At 40.8% G+C, this 23,596-nt stretch overlaps 1 protein-coding gene across 2 annotated transcripts in view; it reads left to right on the top strand.

Annotated features, from left to right (window-relative positions):
- The window catches only part of CDH4 (cadherin 4), a 443,355-nt gene that overhangs the window by 276,687 nt on the left and 143,072 nt on the right, over nucleotides 1-23,596 (top strand). For both annotated transcript variants that reach the window (XM_062009002.1, XM_062009001.1), the window contains exon 4: nucleotides 6,121-6,297. In XM_062009002.1, the coding sequence (XP_061864986.1) occupies nucleotides 6,121-6,297 (177 nt within the window). The remainder of the gene's footprint in view (nucleotides 1-6,120; nucleotides 6,298-23,596) is intronic.

The raw sequence follows: 23,596 nt of genomic DNA, 5'->3' as shown, positions 1-23,596 counted from the left end.
ACACATTAATTTAATACCCCTGCTGAAGAACTGTGCACATTGGAACATCTTGCTGCTAAAACACTAGTTTTCAGAGCACTTTGACACAAATCATTCATGAATAGTAATTTGTGCCGTGATGGTAACGAGACATGACATGAAGCTGTCTTTGATTAAATTTACCACATCTTACTACTATTAGTAAATAGAGCTAATATAGGTGGTCATAACAGATTTCTGGAAGGTGGATAAAGAGGACGAAAGGTTATGGAATCCTTATCTGTGCAATTCCTAAAGAGTACTTTCCCATAGAAGGACAGTAATTAATGAAAGCCTAAAATAAAAAGTTTGATCTTCTTAAAGCTATTTTCTTTCCCTGTCTCCAACTTTGGCAAGTTCAGCAATGACCTAAATAAAAAAGAATCAATTACCCTAAAATAAATAAATTTGCTGTTTGTTCTGCAGCCCTTTCATTATACTGGATGAGAACACAAAATGAAATATCTCTTTTTGCTAGAAGATCAAAAACTGGGGAAATGGTGCATTTTGGGAAAAAAGGGCTCATTCGTCCTTCTACTGCCATCCTTGATGTCAGTAAAATATTGTCTTTTTAGAACAGAATTCATGCAAGTGTTTATTTTGCAGTGCTCTTATGTTCCCTTTGTTAAAGAACTAAGCTGTATTTTCATTGTCTTATATTCTATTTGGTAAATATCATTTTCTCCTGTCCTTTTCACAGCTACCATGGAAACAAGCGAAAAAAAAAAAGCTTCAGATTAAATATTTTTTAAATAGATTTTTTTGGTAGAGAATGGTACCAGTGTTCAAAATGTGTGTTGATATACAAGATGAAGGGAAATAGATTTGAGCAATGGACTAAAGGTGGCTTTGTACCCCCTTGTATTGATAAAAATATATTAAAAACACACTGCCTCAGTTAAACTCTAGGAGTGACACTAGAAACAAAGCAACCTGAGTATTATTTCTTCTCTGAAAAATGTCTAGTGCAAAGTATTAAAGATCCTGTGAAAATAATCAGACTGGTGTGTAAATAAAACACAGGTTAAATCATAAATAATTTTGATACTTGGGAAATAAAAGCCTTGTTACCTCCTCTCCAATTTCAGATACTTTGTATTCCAAGTGCAAGAATAATATATTTTTGTGCTGAATCTAGAGCATTTCGTTTGGTGGATTGATCCCTATAAAATTAATAATCTCCAACAAACATACCCTGAGATGCACCGTTATTTATATGCAGGGAATGGTGGCTTATTTACTCAAACATTAGAATGATCCAAAATGTTCTGCTAAGCAGGAACACAAAATATGATATTATATTATGTAAATGGGTTTGTGATACGCTCTGCTGGATAATAACTTCCAGATGTCTCTGTAGCCAGAGGCTGACGGATATCAAAGGCAGGTTGGCTGGGAGGGGAGACGTGCCAGCTGGCGAGACTGGCTACTGCTAAGTGTAGCGGAAGGTGAAAGCTGGTATTTCTTCACACTCACTGCTTTCATTTGTGAACTAGTGAAAAGGCAGTGGCTCACAGCCTCCTTTTCACGGGCGGGATAGGGCTTGAGGGGCTATAGGGATCCCATTTGTCCTGTTCTTTGAGTGAATTCTGTTTCGACCACTTTTGGGATTAGGGGTTGAGTTTAATCTGAGTAGCCCAAGAACTGAAAGGCTGACAAGCCACAGACTAATACTAGGCAACAGAGTAGCTAGATGGCTATTCTGAATTATCTTCTGTTGTCAGTGCTGAATACAGACAAGTAATCTTCCAAGATCTCAGTGCAGTGACGTAAATGGAGTGAGTTGGAGCACCATACAGCCTCAGCAGTTTGGAATAAGGTTTCCTGAATCTGTTTTTAAAGTCTGACAGTCCCCAGGGATTTAGCTACATGTCCTCTTCCAAATGCAGCAGCTTGTATTCACCATCATTAAATACAATGTGGGACTGAAAGGGGACTGGATTTACCCCGTAAGATTCCACTGGACTTACCAACATGGACTTCAAGAAAGTGCTACGCTTTCTGTGGAGCAGCCTTTCAGAAGACTGTTGCACAGTCCTTCTAGATGAGACTTTGCTTTCTTCTACCTTCCTTTCTGAGAACTTCTGCCACCTCAGTGAAAGGTTTCTCTATGACTTCAGGATATTATTAATTGACTTTAACTGATGACCCAAAAAACCCACAAAAGAGTGAAAGGGGGAATTGTAGGGTAGATTCTGCCACACTGTACTGCAGTTAACCCATCAATGCGACTTCCTGATCAAATCCAGGGAGAACAGTCTCTGAGAGACTCTACCTGTGTCCTACAACAAATACTGTAGTGAGACTTCTCAGAGAAAGAGGCATTTTATTAACAGAAGATGCAATGGCTGCATTATGATTTGCCCACGTTGGCACTGTGCATGCATATATCACAGTTATGGGCCACAAGCTCATTGGAAGAGACAATGGACAACTCAGAGTGAAGTGTTGATCCCAGGTTTGCGGAATGTAGGCTTTAAATAATGCAGCTGGCACAGCACGCTTTGCATCGCTTCATTAGCAAGCTCTCAAAAATGCTGCCCTAATATGAATACTAAGGCATTAGATCATACTGAATCCAAATTCATAACAAATTTGCATCCCAACATGTTCTTTTCTCCTGTTGTTTTTCTTCATCCCACACTTTGTAATCACTTTTTCTCGTGGAACTTGAAGGTTTTCATCTGCTTTGGTTCAGCTGTATTTCTCTGACTTGACAATGTCCTAAAGTAATAGACAGGCATAATTACTGAATTATCTGACTACTTTCCATCCCCGTTTAATTGCCGTTGTATTGCCACAGACCACGCTCACATGTTCCATGTTTGGTGTTTGATCCTGTTGAAATGAATTATAAATGTCACTGTGTCATTTTCAGAATGGAAAGCAGATTTAATTTTCCACAGGGCTTGTGTTTCATAGGCTGGCTCCTCTGTTTTGCTGCAAATGCCCATCATCCTTTTGCCATATGTAAGAGGGTGATGGCACCACGCAAAAGCAATGGGAGGAAAACCCCCCTAAAAGAAGTAGCACTATAGGTGCTCCATTTCATTGTGAGAAGGGCTATGGACAGATTGTGTGCTGATGACACTACAAAAGGTAGAGGAATATTTTATCGTTTGAAAATGTCTGCTCAAGATTCTGGAAAACATATGGCCAGTAAGGCCATGAGAGAAGGAGCAGTTGTTATCTCAGTGAAATCTGTTACTCAGCAAAAACCAAGTTGGAAACTGTGTTTTATAATTATTTGTAATTTTGTGTCACATTCTGCTTTTGGCTTGGACTTTAGACCCTTGCAAACCCGAAAGTACATGAGAGTTTTCTGGGGCTCACGGTTAGTCATGGCTGTTATTCCAGAGATGTTCTCGGATGTTTCAGTCAGAGATCTGAATAGTTCTGGCATTTGTACTCACCAGACTTTGTTACTGCATTTGTCTCACAGCTTTTAAACAGCAGAAAAACATGTACAGCGTATTTAAACAACACCAGAGAAATTAAGGTCATGGGAATGCATCGTCAACAAATGAAGATAAAAAAGAGCTGTTGTTTAAAAAAGGAAAAAAATTGTTGTTGCAAGATGCTTTTGAAAGTGTACATACCAAATTCAGAGTCATGTTGATGATTTATTCTAATGCAGGAAAACATCATCAAGAGTGACAAGCAAGCTAGTCACTGTCTAGTCACCTGCCAGCAAATATTTCATAAAGACTAAAAAGGCTGGTACTGCCTTGCTGAGCTGACACTAATTATTTCAGCGTACATGGAGCTTTGGGATTCACGTTAATTCTCAAGTCTGTCTTTAGTTCAGACTCATTCCACTGTGTAAACTCAGCAGAGCACAAATTATTTGACCATCCTTTCATAATCTGTCCCCATGCTCATTTGCCAATTATATAAACTGATCCAAATACCTGCTCTCAAAAGATCCCCATTTGGGAATCACAAGTCAATTAAAAAAACAAGGAGGGGGATAGCCACTTGTCTCTAGCTCGTGTCTGGTAGTCCTGTTTCATGTTGACATCCATTTATGGGTTTCTTCTTTAAGTGACATTATTTTCATCGGTGTTCTGAAAAGATGCTTTTCTGATGATAAAACTCTTTTTAGATAAAAACTCTATTAGATGTAGCATCTTGCATCCCTTGGAAGGGAGGAGCTCAGCAGAACCTACCAATTTGCCGAACATCTCAAGAAAGTCTCCCACTGACCATTGTAATTCTGGGGTTTTGTTCATTACACACTTAAATGAGTATTTTTAGAACAACATCTAAATATTGAACAGTGCTGTCATGATCTTGCAGCAGCTTAATGATGATACTTGTTGAAGGTACATAAAACATCTTTCAGGCAAACACAAAACAGCAGTCACCTTGGTGGCATGAGGTAGCGTGAGAGGACTTGAGAAACGTGGCTCTGTGTGTGACTGAAAAAGGCCATGTTTGTTCTGTGAAAATTCATCTCTAGAACTGGCTCATTTTTGAGGTTTGCAGTAAAAATAGCTGCATTTTTGCACAAATGTTTCCAACCATTGCAGCCAGTGGATGTCTGCCCTCCACAGGTAACACAGATCAGAGCCACGATCAAGCTGTGAGAATGGCCTCAGTGCTGCTATGCCAAACTCTCGGCATCCAGAAGGTCCAGACAGCTTTGGAGCCACTACTCAGTACCACATACTGCTTAATTTTCATTTACTATATAGTTTTGAGGCACCTGCCTGCTTTGTTGCACTTCCAGATCAAGAATTGAAATCTACTAATAGATGAATTTACATGAAACTACAGTCCCTGAAGCAGTGATTCACACTGAAATCAATGCCTGCAGATACCTGCTTGCAAATGTTTGTAGGATGTTTGAGTTTCTTTGTTTGGAGTAAGACAGAAAGTGAGTGTAGCTTAAAACTGCAGGACCCTTGGAAAATACTTTGATGTTTTTTCCTTAGGTGTTCTTGCTTTTTGGTGCATTTTGGGGTTTTGGGTGGAATTTTTTTTGAGAAAAATAGCCAAAAAATGTAGAATTCAGAGAGTAATATTCCCACTGGATCTTACCTCAAATGAAGAAAATGTAGCTTGCAGTCTTTCTGATTTATGAAAGTTTAAACATTGTCTGGTGGGAGTGCAGGTTGCCATGTGGTAAAAGAAAAGCTGTCTTTGTTAGTTACCTTTTCTGCAGACACCCTAAAAGTAATGCCTGGAATCCTAGAAGACCACAGAGTATTTAACAATTGGGACTGGATAATCTGTGAAGAGCCTCTCAAAACCTACATTTCATTGAAACATCCTTCTATAAGGCAAAAATTACCCAATAATGAACCAGATACTTAAAGTCCAAGTGATGGTCCCATCATTTGCACTTTTATGCCACAGCATTTTCTTGTGTCCAACATCAAAATATGCCATGGGAAGAACCTGTAGTTTAAAAAAAACACAAAGAAGGACTCGAAGGCACACCAAATAGTGTAAATTGTAACACATCTCAAGTCGGCAAACACTTCCCAGACCATGTGGAGAGATGTGTATTTGGGATTTGTGTTCAAAACGCAGCTCTTATCAAAAGGTCATTCCTCATGATGCACTAAGAAGTTGAACTAATTCACCTTTGTAGCCATGGAGCTAACTCTCCCTCTGGATGTGGTTTGTTTGGTTTGGCAGGATACATCTGCAGAACCACAGACTGCAGGTAACTGTAACTCTGCTAATGCCAAGGAGCAGGGTAACTCTGTACTGTAAGACTGGACCCATGACATAGGCTGTTAAAGAATTCTCTCCCCTTTCTGTGTTCTGGTAGATTGCATTTATTAGAAATTTGCAGAAATGGCTTTGCTTCAATGTGCTGCTAAATCTCCCTGCAGCTGCTGGAATGAAGAAGATATATTCTGGGAGACATCATGATTTGAGAGTGACAGCTCTATATATTTGTGAAAAGTGGCAGCAGAGTTGCCATTAAAGCATATTGTGTCTTTTTGATGCAGAAATGTATCATGTTAATAACAATAACTTTCACAGTTACATGTGACCATTTGCACACCGGGGAAGCACCACTGTTGAGAGAAAACCTACAAAGCGAGGAAGAAACTGACTGGTCTTGCTTTCTTGTTTCCAAAACAGCCAAAAGGAAGGAAGGCTGTGCCTGGGGAAGTGATGCAGCAGCAGAGTGACACGCTGCTCCCATGGCGCCAGCATCAGAGCGCCAACGGCCTGCGCCGGCAAAAGAGAGACTGGGTCATCCCCCCCATCAACGTGCCAGAGAACTCCAGAGGGCCCTTCCCCCAGCAGTTGGTTCGGGTAAGTTAAAAAAACCAAATGGAAATAGTTAATAAGAATAATAATAAAGGTGATCTTGCAGTGGGTCTAGTGAAGTAGGAGTGGTCCAGGCTCATGGCATAGGAAGTCTGTCTCGAAGCGCAGGCTCTCTGCGATTCCTCCTTCGTGCAAGAAAAGTTGCCTTTTACATGCTGCTCAAGTGCTGCTTTTCGAAAGTGACTTGCCCCAGTTTTCCCTCCCTGAGCTGAACGGCAGCCTAATCGCCTCCTTCCAGCCAGTCAAGAGATGCTGGCGTTACTGCCAAGATGGCACTTTGCCCACACTCTCATCCAGAAAACGGCTGCAGGTGTAAAGCTGGGCTTGGTGGCACCTCGCAACAGAGGGGTGCTGCATCCTTCCCTTCCTTCCTTCGCAGAGCCTGAGTACAGATGCGTGGCGGGGCTGGGGGAGGTTGGCTGGCTGCCGCCGCTGCAGATGGATCCCACATCCTCTGTGTTGCTAGGTTCTTTTTTTACAAGGATGATCTCTGAGATCAACTTTACTCGTGTGGTTTTCTGTGATGATTGTTGGATGGCAGGAAAAAAAAAAAACAAAGGTAAAAGGGACCTTTGACAGACACATTTGGTTGATACAGTGTTGCTGTTGATAAGTGTTAACAAAATACAAATTCATGTTGCTATTCGTCTTGTGGGTGATAGTTTCAGGTTTTTTGAGTAGATTAGCTGTAAAAACAGAATTCCCTGGCAGACTTTTTCAACTCTTCCCTTGGAAAAAAATGGCAACAATTATGAGATTTCAGAACTTATTTTGAGCAACGATGGTGTGTCATTGGCATCCCTTCTCAGGAAGTTCACCTAGTCATCTTGAAACAGTGCCTGGATCCAAATGAGTTGTCATCATTACCTGTTTCACACTGATTAGGTGATAGTCTTCTGCACAACCTGTGTCTGGAGAAAGGAGTTTGCTGAATTCTTTGGAAATTCAGGTGAATTGCAATGACTTGTGCAGTGACTGAAGGTACATATTCCCAGTTTACCAAGTACTGGGTAAAATTGAGTTGTTGGTGTCATTTATTTGTGCAATCAGGGAAGTACAATGAGGAATAAAAAAGTAGCAGATGGCAAATATTTTTATATCCATCCTGGAAAACAGAGAGGCAACCCAGGGAGTCTTTGTTTAGTCATCAGTGCTGGGTTGTAGTGACCCATTGATGTGTTGCCCTACTAAGATGAAGAAATGTCTGAAAAGGAGAATACCCTGATATATCAACAATACCTTCCTAAATCAGATTAATGGTTTAGTACAATTCCTGGATTCCTGTTTAAAAATAAGTGTAGTACTTGCAAAATGTGCCACTCTCTGCTGATTTCTTTTGAGCTTTGACTAGACAGTGAGAGGACAATGTGGCACTAGCTTCCCATGGCAAATTTGTTGATTTATAAGGACAGAAATCTCAGCAGCACTTTTCCCCCCCTACAGTCTGGAGATGAAACAGAAGGACTTGAAAATGCAAAACTTCAGTATTAAGGGAAGTGACAAATAATACATTTTATATAGGTACAGAAGAATTGATATTCATCACTTAAACTACCAGTAACCTTGGAAAGAAAAGAGCTGATGGAAACTCACAGCTCCCAGATTTTCAGCAATATGTTTTTAAATATAGATGCTAGAGGAAACATGGAAAATGAAGTAAAAAATGGTGTGGGAAACAAAGAAATGGCTTACAAAGGGCTGCTTTCCTTTTCACCTGACATACAGAAAGTATCATGATGACAGAGGAGGTCAAACAAAGACTGCGACTTAATTAAGCATGAGACCCCTGATGTTTCAGGCTTGGGTTGAGTTTCTGCTCATCTGCGGTGTCTGGCCCGTTTGCTGGCCTCTGAATGTGAAGCTTGGGTGATTCCTAGCAGGAGTTACAGTTTCCCCTGTAATACTTTGCTCTTTACTTATCCAGAATAGGAAAAATCAACATCTTCAAAGACCAGCACTATCTGATTATTTCCATCCACATAATCTTCAGATTGCCCTGGAGCATTCTGCTGTCTCCTAGATCTAAGTAACCATTTTGATCTTATTTCCCATGCTTTTGCTCAATGGACAATGAATATTTTTTGTGTCCCATCTGCTCACAAACTGGATCTAGAAGTGCACATGTGAAGTTACGGTTCAGATCCCATTTGTACGGTAGGAAGATTGTCACAGTTTTCCCTGCTACTCTATATAAAGCATCAAAACCTACCGCTAGGTCCTAGACATTGAACTTTCTTGATCTGGAGAGCCCTGCTTGAGCTTATGTTTTATAGGTATAACTAATGGAAACCAGTGCTTTCACTATGCTATCTTTGGTTCTGGTTACCTCCAAGGAGAGGAGGAGATCACATGAGAAACATCAGTATTAAAAAAACCAAGCAGCCCTACCAGAGTCCGTGTTCATTGTACCACTTGCTGTTTGTGGTTTTATAGGTCAGAGTAATTTGAAATGCATAGGCAAATCTTTCAGGTTCCCTCCTACTCCTGCTTCCTATTGTGAAGGTAAAAATTCCATTTTATGGAAGTTGATTAGTTACTTGTCAGTATTTTTAGCAAGGCTGTGCCTGAATGAAGTTTAAATCATAGCAAAGGTGAATGCAGCTTGATGGGAGCCACATACTTTGAAATGCAGCCCTATCTGGTTCACCTGGGATCAGCTGTAATTCTCTGCTCATTAAACCATTTCATTCTGATAAAATACATTACATGAAAAAAATATTTAGAAGAAGAAAGAAACAAAGGAAGATGTCACAACATTGCCCCTGCTAAAAAAACGCCTCTGTTAATTGCAGGGTTTTTTTCTTTCAAAGGAGCATCCACGTCTGTTCAAATGCATCAACCACACTAACTAGGAAATGTATTTCAGAAAATATGTAAAAAATAATAATAGGAATTTCTGATTAGTTTTGCTTGCTGGAATGATTTACTTATTCTTCAAAGAGTTTAAATAAACATCTGACATGCATAAGCTAACGATAATTTTTATTGGTATGAGAAAATGTTTTGCAAATTTTGGTTTTCTCTGTGAGAGTGGGGAACAGTTATCAAATTTTATTGATATATGCTTATTTATTTTGCAAACGTTCATGAAAATCTTGACTTTAATTTCCTTGCACTTCACTTCCACCTCCGTATTAGGAATAATATTTTACATGCTGTGAAATATTTTATTGTAGTGAGGATAATTTCATTACTAATTGTCAGGTACTCTCATTATTACAACTATGAGGTCCATAAAAATGCCAATTAAAAATACAAAAGCAATATGAAATCCCCATCCTTCTCCAAGCAAATGACTCATGCAAGCACACTGATCAACTAAGATAATACATTAAATAGTTGTGCCCTTGCTGAGTACCATCTATTTTCTCACTGACTCATCCTTTTTAGCTACATGTGTAACTAATTCTTAATTATCCATTATCTAATTATCTATTAGCTAATCTTGTCTTTCATCCTCTTTTGAACTTCAAAAAGTATCTTGATTTTGGATCCACATGAAAGTCTCTAGTTACTTCCAATGAAGATCTTGAGTTTTCAAGGCTGCAGTCTTGGCCCATCTCACAGGGCTGCAGAAAATAGTTCATTTGAAGACCAACAGTCTCGTGCAGGACTGGCCTCTGCTCATGATATGCCTCCTCTATCAACCACTGCAACTACGTCCACCTTGATGAATACTCCAATCTTCCAACTTCATCTCCAGGACCTTTCTGGAGCCACCTGTCTCTACCTTGGGCTGAATATACCCTGATTTTTCCGTCTTACCTTTATTAAACTTGGAATGGAAAAATGCAGTATTTACCCATTAGATGTCTTAAAATAACCATGTTCTTTCTCATTACACTGGCATGAAAATCCACTGAGGATGACCCAAATTGGACCTCAGTGCTCCTACAAACTGCTTTGAATGCATGCTGCAGGCACAGCATGCTCTCTCATATCCGAGTGCTGGTGATCTCAGACACAAGAATACTAGAAATAATCTAATGTGTGTAACAGGGAATAAGAGGGAAGGATGCATTTTATGTAAATTTAATCAGAAAGTCCTGAAGTGCTTTGGAAAGTTGGCAGAATATGATATACCTGAAGACTCTTGCGTTGCTTCTCAGCAGAGGTGTTGTTCATTGGTTGGGTTTCGTGCAGCACAGTGCATGTTAATGGAGCAGAGAGCTCTTCTTAGCACAATAGCAAACCCTGCATGGACTCAGAGGTGGGTTTAGCATGTGTTGAGCTATACCATGAAATTGAATATTTAGTGTGAAACAAGTTGGTAGCATATTCAAGATCTCCACAGCCTGTTTTTGTGCCTTAGACCATCCTGGCTCAGGCAATGTGTGTAGTCATGCAGTTCTTCAAAAGTCTAAAATCCCAGAGATGGAGATACACAGGAGGTATGCTGAGCTGCAAAATCCCTGCTGGCTTGGACCATCAGCCCTCAATATTCCATTTCCTTTGTTCATCATGGGTGTTTCAGCATGTACCTTTGCGCTGTTTAAGAGTTTTATTGTAGGCAATCCCTCATGCCTCTTCTATCAACCACGTTGCTTATTGCTGTGAAATTGGCAGTTCAGAATCCATTAACTCCAGCTGCAAGACAGATGGCATCTGTCTGTGGTGAGAGAAGGTTTGTTGAGAAAAGGCCTTGCAAATGCTTCCCAAAGGACATCAGACCTTACTTTTCCTGAGAGAGATGCAGAGAGCCTTGATTACAAATAGGTCTAGATCATCCTCGTTCTTCACAGGAATGGCTGTTTCTTTTGCCTTAACAACCACAAAAAAAAAAAAAAAGAAGGGGGAAAAAAAGATTGCTAGTTCTGACTCTCAGTAAATCTCGTGTTTGGTGTCCCTTTGAGCATCAGCAGATGAAATTCAGAAATTAAGCAATTTGGTCTTTATCGTGACAGTGAGAAAGAGATGAGAAGGAGCAAGCCTAGAGGGTGGAGAGGAAATGGGACGTTGTGTACGTTGTGTTGCTCTGTGGAGGCTCAGCCTTTCTTTGAAAGCTGGTTGAAGGATGTAGATAGCAATAGCTCTTGGCTGTGATTTCACACCACAAACCAACCTGACGCCAAAGAGAGAAAGATTAGCAGGAAAATGATTCATTAAGCATTCATGTTGCCACAGTCTTGGCTCTGGTATTGATCTATCTTCTGTGTTTGTGTTACCCAGCCAAGATTTGGCACACTTGGAATGAAAGGAGAAAGGGAAATAGGACATGTTGCTGCTTTCTTGACACGTCCATTTGAAACTTCATACAAACATATACCTAAACATACACCAAATTACATATATTCCTGAAACTACATTCCTTTGTTTGCACTCTCCCTGGCATATGAAGATGTCATTCTTAATCTCAGCCATTTCACAGCAATTGAAGGCCAGATCCTGATGTAAATTCATGCGTCTCTGCCAAAGCTGGAGGGGCTACACCAGCATGTACCATTTGGGAATCTAGGTCAAAGAAAGCAGATGTCCAGTGCTTTATGGGCTTTACATACGGCATTATGGATTGAAAAGTGCAGCTACAGCATAAATGCTCCATTTGAAATTCTCTCACAACAGCATTCAAGCCTATACTGTAATTATACATATTGTATTTCCTTGTATTCAGACCCATGGGGAATTTATATTGTCCTTGCTAAAGCCAGAGGGACTGAAGGAAAGCAGTCATTTAATGATTCAGCTGTCTTGGGCTCTATGATTTAATCAATCATATGAAAGAAATTTTTAGATTCTTTGTGTTTAGAGTTCTCTTGTCTGAGCAGAAAATGTTCCCTTTTTGAATTGCTTTAATAGCTGTATTTATGCAGCTGAAAGTTCCTTAAGAAATGAAAGTAAAATCAAATTGCTGAGAATGCCTAGATAATTTATCGGAGAATATTCAATTAGAATATATTAATATTTTAGATTTCCATCATTAATTTAATATTCAGAGATTTAATTTAGTCGTTGAATTGCTGTAGTGCCATGCGTGGGTAGATTGTTAGGCTGAGTGCTTAAAACACCTGCCACAAATGGGTGAATCTCACTTTGATTCCCAAGAGCACAAATGCCTTTCTACTGACATAAATCTTGCAGCAAAAACTCAGACGCTAAATCTTGCCTGTGCTCCACATTTTTTTCCATAATTGCAGATTGGAATAGTACAATCTTCTAGCAGAAGTAAATGTAAGAGCCTTATTTATTTATGCATTCAAATCCAGAGTGAGGAGGAATTTGGTGCTTTGTGGTTCTGAGTTTGTCGGTGTATTACTGAAGAATTTCATTTTGCCAGCCCGGTCTTGTTACTTACTGAAGGAGAACGTTCATAAGTAAGGTTGGGATTTTAAGGTGACTGACACTGCAGACAAGGGCTCCCATTGCCCACTTCGGTTTAAAATATTGCCCTTGAGATTTTCCAGAATGCTTTGGGAATAGTAACATGAGTGGAAAAAAAGACTCACTAAATAATAAAGAAAGTAACCCACTAAATCATAAAATGCCACGTGATTTGGAAGTGATAAATGTCCATCAAAGTTAGTCCCAGTTGAATGAAAGAAATTGAACTAATTTTTAATATGCCACACAACATAAATCTGAGATTCTCAGAAGCCACTGGCAGCAATGAGCCCGCTACCACTCTGGGGAGGATCAGCATGACATTTCAGAAGTCTCAAAATTCATCCATAATATTTCTACTTTTCTTCAGGTTTAAGCAGAATTTGCTTTTTTACATTGATTGTTTATAGTATGGGTTAAAGTCAGGTCAGTGTCCAGGTGCTGTGATTACAGGATCAGTGTTTGTTCTTGGCACTTGGTGTCCTGAAATTTAAATCCATGTATATAGATGATTACGTATTGTTGGTACAAATCCTGGTCAGATTTGTGCTACTATTTTCCTAGAAAGGAAAGCCACCATGTAGTTACTGATTTTGCAAGCATGAAAAATGGAGACATTTTGAAGAAGAAGGGACAGTGAAAACCTGGGATGCAGTAAGTCAACTCGAGAGGATGCTCGGGCACAAGACCTTTGATGTGACCTCACATATGATGTTTTAAACTCTTTGGCAGTCCCTCAGTGTCCCCGTGAGGCAGTGGGGTGGATACACTAGCAGATATTTGTGACCTTACCACCAATTGCTATTTGTTAAATAGAAACTGTTGGATCCATACAGACTTTGCTTAGGTATTTTTCCATACAGGATCTGATCTTTTCAACCTGTTTGCGTAAATGAGGATTTTCTGTCTTTCGCAAATAAGAAACTGAGGCAGAAGACGTGAAGAAGGGCTTTGTTCAAGAGCACAGACTTGTTGCCATGGCCACTCTCCAGTTATCAGCATCTGGGCCTGTCCTTGGGTTATTTGAAGATTCTCATAATGGACTCGGGTTTTATCAAGTATTCAGAAATCTTTTGTTGATGGTTATATTCAGTCACTTCATTTCATGTCTGAGTTCAGCTGCTACATCTGCGTGTCGAGTCTGCTAATGTACAGGCTTGTTTTTACAGCTATTCAAAGGTGCTTGTCTCCCAGAATCCAAGGACTAAGCAGCAGCTCCCTTTCTCTGGTGGGTCTGGGTCGATTCCTCCACTACCAGCCCCATCCAGCCCTTACCTTTTAGCTCCTGCTCCAGGTTCATCTCGAGAGCAGGAAATGTAGGAAACACAGAAGGATAACTACCCCTTGCCTTGAACTGTTGTACCAGGCATTCTGCAAAATAGTTCATCAATCACTCCAAAGAGTATTTAGCTGTAATACCCCATTGCACATATTGCAACATATCATTGCATCCCCATCCTCCCCAGAAAGTGAGATAACTGTAATAGCCACTCAGTGTGGCTGTCATTATGTATACAGCAAAGACAGGGAGGCATAGTCAGAGCTAATGTACACAGCTCATGAAAGCTATTGAAAATCTGTAAAGACAGAGCGTACACAAAAACAGGGGGTTAATTTGCTTAGAAAAAAAGCTTTAGTTTTGCTCATGCCTTTTCCAAGGAAAACTAGTAATAATGAAGAAAGCTGAGACATGAGCAGAGACAAAGAACTTGCAATCTGCCTCTTTGCTGCAGTAGTTCGTTATTTAACACTCATCACCCACATTACTAATAGGTTACTGTGGGACTTGGCTTCCTTGATGAGTTGAAATGGAGTCCCGGAGACATAGTGGTGCTGTGTGGGTGTGAGTTTGGATTTGCAGAATGATAGTGCAGATATAACCTTGACAGCTAGGCTGTTGATGAAATTCACTGTATCAGGCTGGAATGAGATAGGAATGAAAAAAAAAAACATCCACGCTTTTTCTTTCCTTACTATTGCATATGTTCTTGATAGTCTGCACTGCTGAAGAGTTGAATTGAGCACCCTGGAATTTCAGATGTCAGCTTTTAAGATTTTACAGTATTTACTCTTGGGCTAATTTTAAGCTTTCACTGCTGCAGTTAATTGTTTTATTTATAACTGCTGAGGATCTCAGTGATAAAGGTGTCACCATCTAAATCCTTTCTCAGCTGCCCCTAGTGCAGACTGGTGAGAGTATAAGCCATGGTTAGATGATGGGGCAGCAAAGAGCAGATGTGGAGCGGTTTACCACACTTTCAGTAGAGGCCTCATTTCTTTGCAATTTGTTCTTTCCCATAGCTCTTACCATATTTTTAATAATTATCATTTTTAATAACATTCATATTTGTTGCTAATTTCCTTAATTTAAAGAACATTTTCCTCCTATCTGAACAGTTAGACAACCTAAAAACAAACAAACAAAACCTTGGATTATATTAAGGAAAACATCTTGCCCAAGGCAGTTTGGGTATCTGCAGATGGTACTGAACATTTTGGCCCTTGTTCAGCAGAGATTTTAAGTACGTGCCTATGTTTGAGCCTTTAAGTAGCTCCAGTGGCTCCTCTGAGTCTATTCAGTGACTGGAAACTAAGGGCTCAAATAGTGCCTTACTGGATTAAGACCGAGCATTCAGCATTATGCAGTACCAGCCTCTTTGGCCACGCTTATAGTTTTTCTTAGATTCCCAGTTCTATTTACATTTCTCTGCATGTACTACCAGCGTAGAGAGACCACACTTCCAGATGTACACACAAATCCAAGCCTTTCCATATGTCATCCAAGCATATTCCTCTTTTCCTAACAGACACTAAGCCAGAAGCCTCTCTGTAAAGCCAGTCAGTAGATCTTGGTTTTGTATTTTTGGCACTAGGTAAATTGGACTGAATTTCTTTCCCCTGCCTGAACTAACAGACCTTCATATATCATCTAAAAGCCCCAGCAGCTTAAGCACACCCTTGAAGAGAGAGAGGGTTTGGCTACAGGTGTAGGAGGTTTTGCCTGCCTCTCCATGGAGAAATGAGGTGTGTTTGACTGCAGCTGACCCTAACTGTGAGTACTCCATGGAAAAAGCCTCTAGGAGGAGCAGGAAATGTTTGTGCTTCATTATGGATGTGGGAGATGTGCTGGTGAAGGTAAGTGACTTTTCAGAGCATGGTACAGGGCTCAGCAAGAAGCAGCTGGAAGAGAATCCAAAGGAAAGTGCCTTGACCAAATCTCAAGTTAAAATGAGGATTTGGTGTGGCTTGTGATGGAGAGCTGCTGAGCATGCACCCCAGCTCACCTGGTGCTGTACTGCGTGGAGTTGTGCTTCATCACTGACATGTTCATGGACATCAAGGATGAGGAAACAGCAAGGGCTATTATTCCAGTAAGGTAATGTTTTTGAAGACTTTGATGTAGCACATATAAGGGGTCTCTTCACTGCCTCAGGTCTGTGCATGTTTTCTAGGATATGTGTATGTGTGTAAATATGAGTACATATGTGAGATATAGCTGCACAGAAAAGTTATGCAAGGTATTCAGCCTTGTCACAAGGAACCACCTGGGCATGCCCTCCCTTTGCAAACCTTTACCCGAATAACTCCACTGTTGGGAGTGGGTTTTGGAGATCAATAGTAAGCCTCTATGAATCAAGTTGTAAACCCCTAAACCTAAAAGTTTCTAGTGGAAACATTAACAGACCCTTAAATGCCATAGTGCTGCCAGGCGTTGCTGGAGCAATTTGCCTTCCTGACTCCTTTTTTCATTCATGATCTCCACTCCTTTTATAATCAAAACATTACATGACCCGAGGAGATTTTTGCATCTGTGCTTGGCTTTATAGCCCTTTCAGGCTGTTTTGTGGTTGACTTGTTTGATTTGTGCTTCAAGGCTTTGTGAGCTATAACATTTATTTAAGCAAATAAGCTAATTTTGTTATTGTAAACCGTGGAGCAGTTTAAGGAAGGAGAATGACTACAGGCTTGTTGTTGTGTCCAAAGGAAATAAATTTAAGCCACACTGTTTTGTGAAAAGATTGGTTGTAGGGCCCATGGTTTGCCCCTTTAGAGGAACTGTTCATCCATGGACCTCCAGCAGCCCCCTCTGATAACGAGACTCCTCTGTGGGAAGAGGTAGAGCTGCAGTGTCCTGATTACTACAGGATGACAAAAAAATCGGTGGATATGGCCAATTTGCTGTTTTTCCAAGTCACTGTGGAAAGTGTGGCAGCTATATGGCAGTGTTTCTGACCTCACTGTAAGCTATTTCTGAAGTAACATCACTGGAAAGCAATGTATTAGTAGAGAAAGGGAAAGAAATTAAGATGAAGGATCTGCACTTGAAAAGGCTTGCTAGCTAATCCACAGCCTTCTGAAGAGATTTCTGTGAGTTGGGAAACAAAAATAAATGTTTGGCCAGCTTACATTTTCAGTGGTGTGGCTTGCAGTGAAGTGATGACACAACTTGCTTACCAGTAAATAGCTCTCAACTGCATCTAATGTTAAGAAATTAGAGTAGAAGAATCAGACATCATCGGGGCATAAATCTTTTACGGAAGATTATAGCAGTTATTTATTATTTGAAAGCAAAGAATTGAGAAGCAAGGTGGCAGTTTTCTTTTAGTGATGGGAAATGCACTCTCTAATGTCTCCATGGAAAAAAGAAAATGCTGCACCAAAGCATTCACTTTCAGCTTGATGGCAGAAACACTATTTGTTAGCATCTGGTTTTGCAGGGAAACTCCTGTTAAGAGAAGAATTTGAATATTGGAGGAAGCATTTCCAACAATTGTCTGGGTTTGCTGAATGTTTTTCAGACAGCGTTATGTTTATGGCACAGGTTTTTGTATGCTCAAGGAAAAGGCAATTCAAAATTTATGAAACAGCTGCTGTGCCTTTTGAGCACCTAAGGGACAGAATGACACAACATGTATGTATTTCTGAAGTCACTAGAAGAGAAAAAAACCCTTTCTGTTATTCCTTTTGAACCATAACCCATGATCTCTCCAAGTGTTAAAGTGTTTTCTTTTAATTTTTTAATTAGACATTAATACAAACTTTAACATTCAGGTATAACATGCTATTAGGAAATCAACTCTTCTCTTTCTATATCCATCTAGTTGTTAAATGTCCCCCTTCCCTCCTTTTTTTTTTTAACCTCTTGTTCTTAATGAGACTTCCTTCTTCTCCCCATGATTCTTTATGTAAGCAACCTTAGCTCTTGATTAATCAGTAATTAGGGAAGGAGTCATACTGATTTCAAGTCTCATAGTCTCCAGCTGAAATTCAAAACTAAAATCTAAAGGAAAGCCATGATGTCAATATTATGCTGTGTCTAACCAGATGATGACAAAATCACATCAGAGTCCTACCAGGCAATATCTATTTTTATAGGCACAAATCTATCCTGCTTGATAGCAGGTGTAACATAATCCTAACTCTCCCACACTGCCTTCTCCATGTGTTCCCCATTGTTGCCTGCCTTTGCCATGAGCAGTGTTCAATATTTCTCCTTAAAGTTTACTACACCCTCTGACATCCTCTCTGACATGTACTGATTCACTTTGCCTCATGTTTGCCGTGCAGTTAGGGCCTAATTCAAAGTTTAATGAGCCCTCATTAACCTCCGTGAGCTTTGGATCAATCTCTTGTAGTCTAATATGGTAATAATGCCAGGGTATTATGGAGTTAAAAGCTACCATACAGTGGTTTGAGGATAAAGTCACTGCAGGCGTGCGGCTTAATGGGGTATTAATTGGATAGAGGGTATTCATAAGTACTGAGCACTAAGTGTGTATATTGTTGAAAGAAGAGAATAAATGCTGAATGGCATGATCTTAAAGTAAGGAAAACTTGAGTTTCCCTTTGCATCAGTCTTTAATATAACTATGCATCAGGCATTTGAGAAGTTAATGCAGACTGGGGAGTTTTCTCACCCAGGTTAATGGGTGTTGTCACTTACAATTCCATCCTCTCTTGTAATCCTGTTCTGAAGTTGGGCCTGCATTGGCTCCAGCAGAATCATTCTTAAAGAAACGTAAGTATTTGCAGAAGGGTGGTAGTGTTGGAAAGATCCATCAAAAGGAGCTGTTAATTACTCACAACAGCTCTTTCATTTCCTTTTTTTCTTCTCTGGGATAAGTTGCTTTCAACCCATCATTTAAAGTAACCTAAAATGTTGTTTGAGCCATCACTGCAGGTAAGCGTGCTGTAAGCGAGCCATCGAGGCTGGCTCCATATTCCTGTGGAGTGCTTGTAAAATTTCCTTGAGGCTGTGTTTAGAGAAGACCTACACAATTGTAAAAAAACCTCTTAATTCTCGGAAATGCTGTATTTCTTAAGAGCCATAAATGAGAGCTGCTGGGGCCAGGGTAGGGAAGGGCCACATACAGTGGGTCTCAGCTGCAGCCTTCCTTCATTTTCTTTCCTTTCGCTATTTTTCCCTCTGAAGCCCTGACCTGTGACAGGACTCAACATCCAGCTCAAGAAGAGGCAGGGCTTGCCTCAGACACCACGTAGGCTCAGTCACCCTGACTTCAGTCACAGCACTTCCCTACACTGCCCAGATTAACCATCTCAAGGATAGGGGTGAGGGTGCTGCTGTGCCTTGCAGGGGAGTTGTGAAGATAAACACATTTCTGTATTTCTTTGTGTTGGGAGCAGAGCAGTGATGGAAGCTACATCCCTACCTCAGGCTGTCTACAGGGGAAGATCAGGCACAGTGAAGAGCTAATCTTCATTGATTTAGATTCCCCTATGGGAAGATGGGAGGTAGATACCTGGGTGCCTTAGCAAATCCTGGCTCATGCCCAGATGCCTTTAGAGGATGGATCTTTATAGCTTAGAGCTATTTTCAATTCTTCTCTGCTGTGTCAGGATAGGCCCTTAGGATAAAGAACAACAGAAGGTGGGAATGGCTCTCAGCGCTGTTTTTGGCTGGGGCAGAGTTCATTTCCTTCATAATAGCTGTATGGAGTTATGGTTTGGATCTGTGCTGAAAACAGTGTTGATAATATAGAAGTGTTTTCATGAGTGCTGAGCAGTGCTCCCACAGTAAATGCCTTTTCTACTTCTCACCCCACTCCACCAGCGAAGTTGGCAGGGGACACAGCTGGGACAGCTGATGCCAACTGACCCAAGGGGTATCCCAGACCATATGATGGTCATGCTCAATGTATAAAACTTAGGGAAGGAGAAGGAAGTGGGAGATATTTGGAGTGATAACATTTATCCTCCCAAGTCACCATTATGTGTGATAGAGCTGTGCTTTCCTGGCAAAGGCTGAACACTTGCTTGCTGATGGAAAGTAGAAAAAGAATTTCTTATTTTGCTTTTCTTGTATGTGCAGCTTTTGCTTTCCCTATTAAACTGTCTTTAGCTCAACCAATTCCCTTACTTTTACCCTCCCAATTCACTCCTCCATCCCACCAGAGGAGAGCGAGCAGCTGCGTGGTGCTTAGTTCCTAACTGGGGTTAAACCACAATACTCTCCTTGACCTTTTATGCTCTTTCAGATTTTTTGAAGGTAAAAAACCTTGAAAGAGCATAGCAGCATGGGAGCATCTGCAGGCCAGGAGTGAACCTTGATCTGGGGCTGCAGAGCCATTCCAGGGGTCTCCCAGTTCTTCCCAGTAACTCAGAATAAAGGAGACCTTGGCTCAGACACAGACTTCTGAGTAGTACCAACTCAGTGGACAGGAATAACTCCCTCACTGGTCCTCAAATATGCTTGGACCTGATTGAGAGAAAGAAATCTCTTAGCAAAGCTGGTGAAAGTGGCCAAACCACCTTGCATGGCTCTGCAAAGAGCAGCAGTGCAAAGGGGTAGGTGCTGCCAGCGCTGTGTCCCAAGGACACTGGCTCCTGTCCTCTCACCGGTCCCATTTCTGCAGACTTTGTGCTGGTTTTCACAGCTCCATGGCAGGGGCACTGGGCTGCTGCTGCCCCTTGTTAACTGTACCATATGTACAGCTGTGGAGGGTTTTGGTATTTTGACATCACCAAGGCAGACTGATTTCTTTCACTTATTTGTCTTAGATATTCTCTGCACTACTTGCTTGTTTTAAAGAGCCATTCGTTTCCTTCTGTGAAGCCACAGATGTAACAACTCCTGTCTTCCCCCATGCAGCCAAGTGCATTTCCCTTTGGGCTAGTGACAAGTCACTATTTCTCTATATAGCTAAGAAAAAAAAAAGAGAACAATCACATATGTAATGATTGTAGAAATGCTTTTCTGGAAACCTCCAAATAGCTCCAGAAGACATGTCCCAGTTCTGTTTCATTTTAAAGCAAAAGGCTGTGTAGTAGCTATCTCTCTACCACCTGTGCCAGCCTACGGTTCTCAGTACCACTTCTTGCCTATCCTAATCCCATATGTGAATGAGGCTTGAACAGGAAGGACTAGGAAATTCTACTTGATTTAGTGCTGTCTTTATTCTTCAGTTGATTTAACAGCTGCTAAAAAGCTTTCCCTTTGAGGAGCTCTGTAATCTGCTTCCCTTCCTTCTGGAGCAATGCTGTAACCTGCATACCTGCCTTCCTCATGTCTTGATATCTCCCCATAGACTTGTCTGCTGTCCCTCCATTTTGGGTCTTACCTACTTCTACCTTCACATTATAATTTTTGCTGTCCTATATTCCTGGGAAGATCTCCCCAGGTGTTTTACTCAGATGAGACCCATGCTGCTACTCAGCCATTTCACATCAGAAGTCGGTCACAGTCAGGTCAGGTGAAGTCTCGTTTGCCTCTAGATGTTGCACCTTCATCTCTAAACCTAGATGACTCCACAAATTCTTTTTAAACAAACCCAAACAAGTAAACTTGCAGTGACTCCAGTAATCAAGAATGTAAATGCTGAGCAATCTGTGGTGAAACCCTGAGCATTCCCACCATTTTCTCTCCTTAGACTTATGTACCAGTTAAATGTCTCCACTGCAGTTTTCTTGAAAGGCTGCTGTGTTTTCTTCCAGGGCAGCATGGGTAGAAGCACGGACATCTTACAACTAAGGGTTTTGCTTTAAGGGTTGAATCACAGTGTGGGAGATTTCATTAATCTTTTTCATTCAGTCTTTCTGGTTGAGCTTTTTTTATTTATAATTATATATCTGTCTGACTGAGAAAGATGTTTATCCATTCAATCTGATGATGAATGATCAAGAAGAAAGTATGGACAGGATGCTTTTAAAGCCTTTCAGCCCCATAGTTGTGGCCACTTATACTGATAGCTCGCACTGGAAAATGGAATGTGAATCAGAGGAAACATGGGAAATAATAGGAGGAAAATGCAGAATCCATTTCTGATGAGTTATATTAAACCCAAATATCTTCCACTTCATAGAAAAATTATTTAAGTTTCATGCAGCTTTTGAGATTATGACAAGCTGAACAACTTGTTCTGGCTTGGTGCTCAAGCGCCATATGGTGCTACTTCAGCAATTTGATGTGATATTATGAATAAGAGTGCATGAGTAGTGAAATGTTTGGGGTTTTTGTATCATATTGGCCTTCTGCAGTAGACATTAAAAATGAATTCCGTTTAGAGTTAGGGAAGGGAAAAAGCCCAGACCTGCAGGTTTCAATAGCATAATTGCAGCAAGCAAATGCAAAATGAATTTGTGGTGATTAGGAAACCAGTTGCTGACAGAATCCCTTGGACAGGTGGGAACAACCCACGTTCTACAGGCCCTGCTCTCCTTTTAGGTCTTCTCTGATAACGTTATCTTTGAGGAAAAATCTTTTTTGTACTGGTTTCTGTGTTCAAGATTAGTGCTTTACAAATAATAATTGTTATGCAAGTGGAAATTAACTCACTTGTGTGTAAAAGTTCATTTTTAAGATAAGCATGTCATCTCAGACAAGTGTATGAAAATAATAGCAAAAGATAATAATAAAACCTCATTGTACTGGTCTGAAGAAGGACCATCTCTATTCCTCATATTGCTTTTCTGCTACTTAGAAGAATTCCCTTCCTCACATTGTGTTGCTCAAAGCAGTTCACAGGTAGCAGAATGTGCCTGCTGAATTTTGGAGGATGAGGTAATGTGAAGATGGGGAGTCTGGTGCAATTTGCAGGCAGTGATCTTCCTCCGTGTGTTAGAAGTCAGTTTATACTGAACTGTGCTAAAACAGCAAAGGCCACTTCTAAGTGTATATCTATGTATCAACCAGGATGGATTGGAAATAATCATTTGTGTAAATCACTTATCGAGACACAGCCACAGTGAATGGAGATGATCATGTTGGCATGTGGCTGAGCAGGATGATTAGTGAGCTATAATTGCTGGTTCTGGTGTACCCAGAGGGGATGGGACTGGTGCACCAGTCCAGATCCAACAGGAGGAGTCACTAGGAGATGAGGAGCTGACACACGGGCTGTCTGCAGATCCATGGCTTTATTCTCTTTCCTGTAGCTAAAAGGTCTTGACCTGCTGAGAAAGATCAAAGCTGGGGCTTTGACCCAGCAGCTGAGAGGATATCAGCACTGAGTAACTTCTCTCTGGTTTTAAATGTACTTTTAAATGGACAAAAAAAACCCCTCCCAGCCTCTCCATTGCAGAGACCCTTGAGAATGTGTCAGGTGCTGGCTGAAGATACAGAATCACAGAATGGTGGGGGTTGGAAGGGACATTTAGAGATCATCTAGTCCAACCCCCCTGCTAAAGGAGGTTCAGATGAGCTTGGGGCTACTGCTGTTCTTGAAGTGCTTGCATCTGAGCAACAGAAGCGTCCCTTGGGGTGCAAAGGAGACTTTTTCATACATTCACCAAGGTTTTGGCCTCTGTTCCAACTGCAAAGGGAAAGAAAGTCTGTCCTGTGGACAGCAGGACTGGTGCTGCTTCAAGGTGTGGGTTGGCAGAGAGAATCAAATCTATGGATCTCTGTAGCTGTGGCTTAATAGAGCCTTCCCTAAACCAAGTGCTACAGCAAGCACACCCTTTCCTAAATGCAGAAGTTGGGCCATTCTTAAACTATACAAGAGAAACT

Source organism: Colius striatus, chromosome 16 (assembly GCF_028858725.1).
Source record: "Colius striatus isolate bColStr4 chromosome 16, bColStr4.1.hap1, whole genome shotgun sequence".
Taxonomy (NCBI): domain Eukaryota; kingdom Metazoa; phylum Chordata; class Aves; order Coliiformes; family Coliidae; genus Colius; species Colius striatus.
The sequence above is the reverse complement of the archived record's forward strand: the minus strand, read 5'-3'. Positions and strand labels throughout refer to the sequence as shown.